We start from the raw sequence: 8,081 nt of genomic DNA, 5'->3' as shown, positions 1-8,081 counted from the left end.
AGTCGTGCGACCGGAAAGAGAAAATAAACACTTGAGAGCACAAACACTCAAATATATTATTGTCATGTTCATACGTGCATGCACACAATGTTTACACTGTGACTGGAGAGCGGCTCTGCTCGCAGTACTTGGACAGCCACTATTTTTTTTATGTCAATTTATTTTAATTTTTCTTTTAGCAATGTACTCAAATCATGAAATTGGGTGTGACTTCTTGGCCACGATGTGAGGTGTGTTGTGTTGTTTTTTTGTGTGGTGTTTCTGCTCCTCTACCTGCTCACTCGTGTTTTAGTCAGAGCCCTTGACATCCATTTAAGGATGGAGACTTGAGGAATGATCACCGGCAGCCTTTTTGTCTCATGCTACAGTTTGTTGCTTGGGGTGGAATCGGTGGGGCGAGGGTGAGGCTGGGAGGTCTCGGGGTTCTTAGTGTGGGTGCCGTTTCCGAAATGGACTGTCGTTTGGGGCGGTGTCCAAGCAGAGCCGCTCCCAGCGTTGGAAGCGCGAGTTTCATATTCTTTGATCACTTTTTGAGGATGATAACTGCAGTCACATTGAAAATACACAGCTGGGCGCCGGGGAGGAGGAGGAGGAGGAGGAGGAGGAGGAGAAAGGAGGGAGTCTGGATTAGGATGAAGGGCTTTGTGGGATGATGGATGAACATTTTTTGAACAAGTTAGGGAATCTTAATGTGATTTGACGAGAGAGACAAAATTGGCCAGAGCATGCGAGGTTTTTCAAAACAACTCAAATGTGCCAAAATGAGCAGGTAGTACTTGCAGCTTGGAACCAAGCAGTTTTTGTGTGGAGGGTGCAGATGAATGAGGGTCGATGGCGTGGCTGTCCAATTAAAAACATTTTGATCATCGTTTTTTTTTTTTTTTTCCAGAACGCAAAGAAAATGTATTTTTGCTTAAACAAACAAAGAACAAAACAAGATTGATTGGTGATACATGCTTTTCATTGAACAACGGTGACTTGCACTGCCAACTGAGAAAACATTTTTAGATTTTCATTATGACTTTTATCCAACATGAATTAAAAACACATTTCATCATTTCGTCCAATCAAAAGGATGTTTGTTTCTTGTCCCCCCCCCCCCCCCCCCCCCAAAAAAAAAGCAGCAAGTGACCTTCATTGTGTTTTAGGTAAAAAAAAATGGAGAGACAGGACATTCAATTTTCCAAATGAAAAGCAAATACTACGCTCTAAATGTTGATTTGTTTTTAATCCAAAACACAACAACAAAAAAAGTCTTCAATGAAAAGACAAAACTTGGTGAAATATAAAGATTCTCCAATGAAAAGCTTGTTTCACCAAAGCTTGTTTTGAAATTTTTACCCAAAACACAAGAAAAAATCATTCTGTGTTGTGGATACTAAACTCTAAATTTGGAGTTCGAGAGAGACATGCCACCGTATCTAAAAAAATGTTAAGATTGTTAGATTTTGAATGTTAATTACGTTCAGATTTTTTTCCAAAACAACAATGTTCTCTTTGGATCGAGCCAAGACTCACACCATTGGAGATTCATGCTTTTCATTGGTCAGCAAAAAGAAGGTCTGACAGATTAACATTGATATATATTTATATTTTTTTCATCCTTAACAAAATTAAAACCTATTCTTTGCGTTTTGGTAAGAAGACAAAAGGTGCTTTTCACTGGACAGTGGCGTTCTGATCTGCACTGCACTCTGGCACCACCAGAGGTGACGGCGGCGCTCGAGATGAGCGCTAAGGATGTGGCTGGCTGACAATTTGGACGGAAATAAAGCCAACATAGAGATGGGATCCAAAAAGCAAAACCAAAACAAAAAGAAATAATATTGCACATCATCTTACAAAACTCTTAAGACTTGAGTCCACAGTGTTCAAACAGTGTACAAGAAAAGACAACACTATATAAGTTACAGTGTCTGTAGTGATTCATTCTTATGTACATATATGACCACCCCGAGGCCTCACAACAAAAAAAAAACAACCTTTTCACAAGACTACTTTTAGCAAGAAATAGAACAAGTAACGATAAAGTGAACTGTTCTTTTTTTGTTGTTTTTTGCAAAAGACCTTTCTAGATCGATGTTTGGCAGCCCCCCCATCGTCTCAGCGCACATCGTCACTATAAAAACCATGAAAACAAATATCGCCACACGATACCATGCAAACAGCAATTATAAAACATTGATTGAGATATATATATATATATATATATATATATATATATATATATATATATATATATATATATATATATGTTTTTTTTTTGGATTACGGAAATAGATTACGTTAAAACCTCTCGCACGCCTCCTTTTTAGACTTTTTCAAAGGCTCAGTTGATGCAGGCAAATGTTCTCAAACCACCAAAATAACTTAACATAATTTTCTGGTTTTGGCTGGTTAACCCAGATTATTTATAAATTATAATCACATTTAGGCAATTTCCAAATAGTTTATGTAACGATTAATTTATTGATAACTTTAAGGAGCATGTTCTATTGCATCAGTAGAATTTTTCTAATGTGTTGCGTCAACCGCCACCGCTGATATGTACTGTTAATACCCTTTTTAGTCATTCGGTTTTGAAATGACCACCTGGTGTTGATGTGGTTTTGGTGGTCTTTATGTACAGTACAAAGACATCTACCAGTACTAGCAGCATTCACCACAAATGGTCCTGGACATTCGAGCAACACTAAAAAGAAAGCCTTTTTGTTTTGTTTGTTTTAAATAGCTCTAAAAACTAACTTCATTTGAACTCCCATATAATATATGTATATATGTATAAATATGTAAAATATCTATTTATAGTTCTACTACAAGTGCAAGTGACCTCCCCCCCCCAAAAAACGAATGCAAATAAAGTGACTCGAGATGACTCTACATAAGACGTTATACAAAATAGATGCCTTAAGAAAAATGACCAACAGGAGTCCCCGTTTGAGCTATTGCACGTTCTTTGCCAGATGCGCTTCTCTAGCTAATACCACATTCCAGCGTATAGTCGCTAAGTCTTAAGCCACCGATAGAACGATTGTTTTAGCCAAAGTAGATTCAAAAAAAGATGGTGTAGTTTTGTAATTGGGGCTACATCATCCTTCATGGAGGAAGGACCGTACAATTTTGATGCTGGGATGTGTGTGTGTGTGTGCGTGTGGAGGTGGTCGGGGTGGGGGGACTTGGGTGGGGTGTTAACTTAAATGAATGTTTTCTTTGGGCAAATTGGAATCATTAGTGAACCTTACCTGTGCTTAAATTTGATGTTTTTTAATCCAGTACAGTACATACAGTTCAGTTGTATTTAACTTAACATAAGCACAGTACAGTTGCAGTTCATTTTCAAGGGCAACGTTTAGATACAATGTAGTTTTTCTTTTTTTTTAAATTTCCTATGTATGAGATGTGGTTATGTTGAAACCGTGCAAATTGTTAGTGCTTAGGTCACAGTGACTTACAATAATATTAAATATATGTTTAGGAATTAAAGACAATGATATTCAATATATTTTTAGGGGAATTTTACCTCCACAAAATCTGTGCAATAATATGTTCTATGTGACTTCCCTAGTCCAAACATGGCATTCTGGTTAATATTGTGTTTATGAAATACTGTACACCCGTTTTTAGCCATCTGTGGGGGTGGCCATTTTGTCACTTGTGTCAACTGAAAATGACACCATAGCTACTCAAGGCTCAGATAACGACCAATCATGACTCAGCTTCAGAAAACAGGTGATACATGATACATGAGCCCTGAGCAACTGTGATGTCATTTTCAGTCGACAGAAGTGACAAAACGTCCACCTCCCGAGATGGCTAAAAATGGGTGTACAGTATTTCACTGCTTAACTCATATTCCATAAACGCAATATTAGTCAGAATGCCATATTTTCATCAGTGGGCCTGCATAGAACATATTATTGCACAGATTTTTGGGGGCTTGACTTCTCTTCAAGCCTTTGCCTTGTTTTTGATGAACATTTAAGGCCTACTTGGCTACTGTATTTGAATGTTGGTCGTGATGGTGGAACCGCCGAAAAACATAATGAGGTAGCAAAGTCAAACAGCTATGATTTTCTACCTTCTACCGGAGGTAGTTTTAGAGCTGTAACAGTACATGTAAATGGCGACGTGGCAATACATCACATCTCCCGCCCTGTTGCGTTGTACAGGTCGGCGGTCCCCGTGCTAAAGTGCACGCGGTTGCGGCAATAGCCTGCTTTCGCTGGGTTCTGCGTGAAATAGAAATGTGGATAAATGCTGAGTGTTCACAGGTTGGAAGCTGCAATTTGGTGGCATCTCAGTATGAAAGAGGTTCAAGTGAAAAAAAAAAAAAATCAGTTTTGCGTTTCATTTCATTTCATTTTGCAGGGTCTGCATGTAAACAACATTTGATATAAATCACTTATCCTGCTAATTTGATCATCATTGCAATATCCTGCCTAAAAGGCAAAGGTAGATAAATGATCCTGTTATGGCTCTGAAGAGGCAATTTTTCAGGATCCTTGTGTGAATGTTGCTTCATTTCCCCCAAAATGGGTCTCAGATATTATTATGTAATTTCACAATCTTACTGTCGAAAAAGGTGGACAAAAAAGGAAAACAACAAAGCTAGTGGTGGCTTAAGACTTGCGCACAGTTCTGTATATGTGTATATCGATGAAATATGTACTTATATTTCTCGCTATATAAAATGTCACTGGTGAGTCTACTGCATAGAAGTCTCTCTGGTGGACAAAGTGGGTTTCCTTGCTACAGAAGCCGCTGTCCTCTCATCAGCCCGCTTGAGAAACGATGGAATTCCGTCATCTACTTCCCAAGCCCACGCTTTAAAATTCACATAACCTCTTTTACTTTTTTCTTTTCAAAGAAAGTCAGCACACGTTGTTCTCCGATTATATCGAATTTGACTCTGTAAATCATATGGCACGTACAATGTAGACAAATTTGGCAAAAAAAAAAACCGACACGTTGTCGAGTGGATGACATACTGTCTATAAGCTCTGTCTATAAACCTACATTTCTATATATTATTTTTTTGTTCTCTAGATGAAAAAATAACACTTTTGCATGAACAGTGCAGGTGCAGTGCGTGCGGAGGCCATCCCATAATAAATAAATAAATAAATAGGAATTTAAAACCACAGTTTTCAAGCGCACCTCCTTTGTTTTTTTGGTTTTTTTTTTTCCTGGAATATGTCACAAAAATACTACACTCATACCCAACGAAGCGTCAGAGCTTGTACATTATTTACAGGGATCCCACACAAAGGGCTGCTGGTCGTGACCGTTTTACCCCCCGCCTCGTGATTGACGTCATCGTCGTGACGCTAGCCTGCTGCTAACATGCTATTCACAGTTTTTTTCTACAAGCTAAGCTATCCTCGTTGTTTGTTTCAATCTGTGTACCATTCACTTGGCACTGAAAACATGAAAAAGGGACTGTTGTTGTATTCGTTTTTGTTTTTTTGTTTTTTTTTGTCTGAGACAAAAAAACAAAGCAAAAAAAGTTGTTAGCCAACAGAATCCATCTGGACTGTGACCGCGATCCATCAGTCAAATGATATCAAATGTGTTTGAAGTGCTACTGCAATTGACTTTATGCATTCTCTTTGACACGGAAGCTCTGCTTCCACTGCTCATTGTTTGTCTGATCGCATTGTTTTCAACTCATTAACACACGGAACTTGGTCTAGTAGGTGAGTCAGCTTTTTTGTGCCAAACCCCACCCCGAAGAACTCCAGAATAAACTAGTCCAACGTTTCTTTTTTGGGATTTTCATCGATTGAAAAAGGGGGGAAAAAAAACACTGACATTTGTTTGCCTCTCTTTTTTGTTTTTGGCACATAAAGTGGCCACGGGCGGGCAAACAGCCACTGAGAAAAGACAAGGACGCTAAAGCAGCCTGCCTGGCTTTCACAGTTTGTACGCGAAGACCCCTTTCATGGCTGGTGTTGGTCTCAGGGGCAATCTAAGGTCCCGACAACGGGGCTCGTTTTTAAGCATCTTCTTTGTCTTTTTTTTCCCGACGTTTTGGGTAAGCGGACGACACCAATTCAAACGGAAAAGACGACTTTGCATGCATTCGCAGCCGCGGCTCGGCAAATGCACCCGACGGCCAATCAAGGTCTCGTGACTAAACCTGGCAACGGCTTGGCCCGGCATGATTCTGCTCGTCGAGGTGCTGAAGCCGAGTCGGGCCGCCTTTCGGATATGTTACGCCATTAAACAGTGAGGGCGACATGAAGATGAAGCAGCATTGAGTGAGTTGGGTGAGACGATAACACAGGAGCAGGGCTGGCGGGTGGTGGTAATGGTCAGGTTGGAGGGAAGAAGGGAGTGGGGCAAGGGCTCTGCTTTTTCAGGAGTAGATGGTGATGACCTCGCGTCCGCCTCCGCGGACCAGGAGGACCCGATTGAGACCTTCTGTGAGGACCTCAAGGAACTCCATGTCTGGTTGAGAAAGGTCAAGAAACTTCAACATGGAATCACAACAACAACAATTCAAAAGCCACATATGTATATATATCCTATATATATATAGTACCTAAATGTGTTTTATAGGAATGAAAGAAATGTTGTACTGATAAACCGTAAACATTCTTAATACTGTATTTAGCGTAGCGTGTTGTGAGAATTTTGTGCTTTACCAATCTGTGTGTAGCGGTATGATGGGAAATTTGAAAACATGTGATTTCAATGTTTAGATGTAGCCAGCAGAGGGCACCATTTCTCCCAAGATCTTGATGGGACAGTTCTGTTCACAAAAAGGCGTTGGTCATATTTTGTCAAACAGTTGCTACCCCTCAATGAGATGTCTCCCTTTGCCCTCATTAAAAACAATCACGGGTCATAACTGTAATGACCTCAGTTCCAAAACGCCATCGTTCGCCAACTGACATGGACGCACGCAATTGGTCTCTCAGATGAAAACCGCATGTTGTAAAGCTGCGATTTCCAAGCACTTGCCAGCCAATCGCGGGGCGCATATAGACAAACAAGCATAAACACTCACAGGGGTGCCCATAACTCAATCACTGCCAGCCCCCCCAGTTTTATGCTTTTTGATATAGCTGCCTGTCAACAGAAAAAACGCAAGGGGGGGGGGGAAGGTGGTGCCCCTCTTTTGAAGCAGGACCGGTGTTCGTAAAGGATACAATTCTCGTCGCCCGTCCGGTTCTTGGGCGGCCCGGGCATGTTGAGCAGGACCAGCTTGGCCTCCGAGGACTTCTTGATGATGGCCTCGTTGAGTCGCAGCGCCGTGTGCATGCGTCGCACGTTGGACTGGTTCCTGGGTGGACACACAGATGGGACAAGGATGTCGGGACTTGTACGGCCAGACCAAGCCACTTGTGTGGCGGTGGGTGACAGATGCTCACTCGCACGCGGTCCCACTGTCCTCATCCGCTCATGTCATGTAATAAATAGTCGGAATGAGGTTTGAAGGATCATTGGTACTTACAGGTTCTCCCATTCACTGCAGCAGGAGCAAGAAGGGAAAGATGTAGATATCAGAACCAGAGGTAGCAAGAGTACTCACACTCTGTACTTAAAGCGGAAGTCAACCCAAACATATTTTTTTCGAGAATAAGCAGGCCCACTAGTTGAAACAGGGCATTCTGATAAGTATTGCGTTTGTGGAATAAGTGTTAATGCACTCGTTTTTAGCCATCCCTGGGGGCGGCCATTTTGTCTTTTGTCGACTGAAAATGACAAAAGTCATTTCAGAGCAGTTGTGATGTCATTTTCAGTCGACAGAAGACAAAATAGCCGCCCGCAGGGATGGCTAAAAACGAGTGGATTAACACTTATTCCACAAACGCAAAATTAATCAGAATGCCGTGTTTCAACTAGTGTGCCTGCTGGGAACATATTCTTGAAAAAAATATGTTTGGGTTGACTTCCGCTTTAAAATGAAGTAGAGATTACCGTGCTTGTGTAAAAAAATAAAATAAAATAAAAGTAGATAATAAAAGTAGGACTGATTTCAATTCCTACATAAAAATAAAGTACAGATTCAAACATACTTGAGTTGAATGAGTATATTAATTTATACTGTCCATTATGCAATACCCATTCTGGTT

General features: G+C 40.7%; 1 protein-coding gene across 5 annotated transcripts in view; it reads right to left on the bottom strand.

Moving 5' to 3' along the window:
* Positions 1-1,209: 1,209 nt before the first annotated feature.
* The window catches only part of slc12a5a (solute carrier family 12 member 5a), a 186,381-nt gene continuing 179,509 nt past the window's right edge, over positions 1,210-8,081 (bottom strand). For 3 of the 5 annotated variants that reach the window (XM_086041460.1, XM_086041462.1, XM_086041466.1), the window contains exons 24-26: positions 7,460-7,474; positions 7,155-7,288; positions 1,210-6,450 (exon numbers count right to left, since the gene is read on the bottom strand). In XM_086041460.1, the coding sequence (XP_085897586.1) occupies positions 6,359-6,450; positions 7,155-7,288; positions 7,460-7,474 (241 nt within the window). In that variant the 3' untranslated portion in view covers positions 1,210-6,358. The remainder of the gene's footprint in view (positions 6,451-7,154; positions 7,289-7,459; positions 7,475-8,081) is intronic. The other 2 variants (XM_086041461.1, XM_086041465.1) reach the window with 1 other exon arrangement.

This window comes from Filicampus tigris, chromosome 9, assembly GCF_054856515.1.
Source record: "Filicampus tigris isolate MCC_2025a chromosome 9, RoL_Ftig_1.0, whole genome shotgun sequence".
NCBI lineage: Eukaryota > Metazoa > Chordata > Actinopteri > Syngnathiformes > Syngnathidae > Filicampus > Filicampus tigris.
The sequence above is the reverse complement of the archived record's forward strand: the minus strand, read 5'-3'. Positions and strand labels throughout refer to the sequence as shown.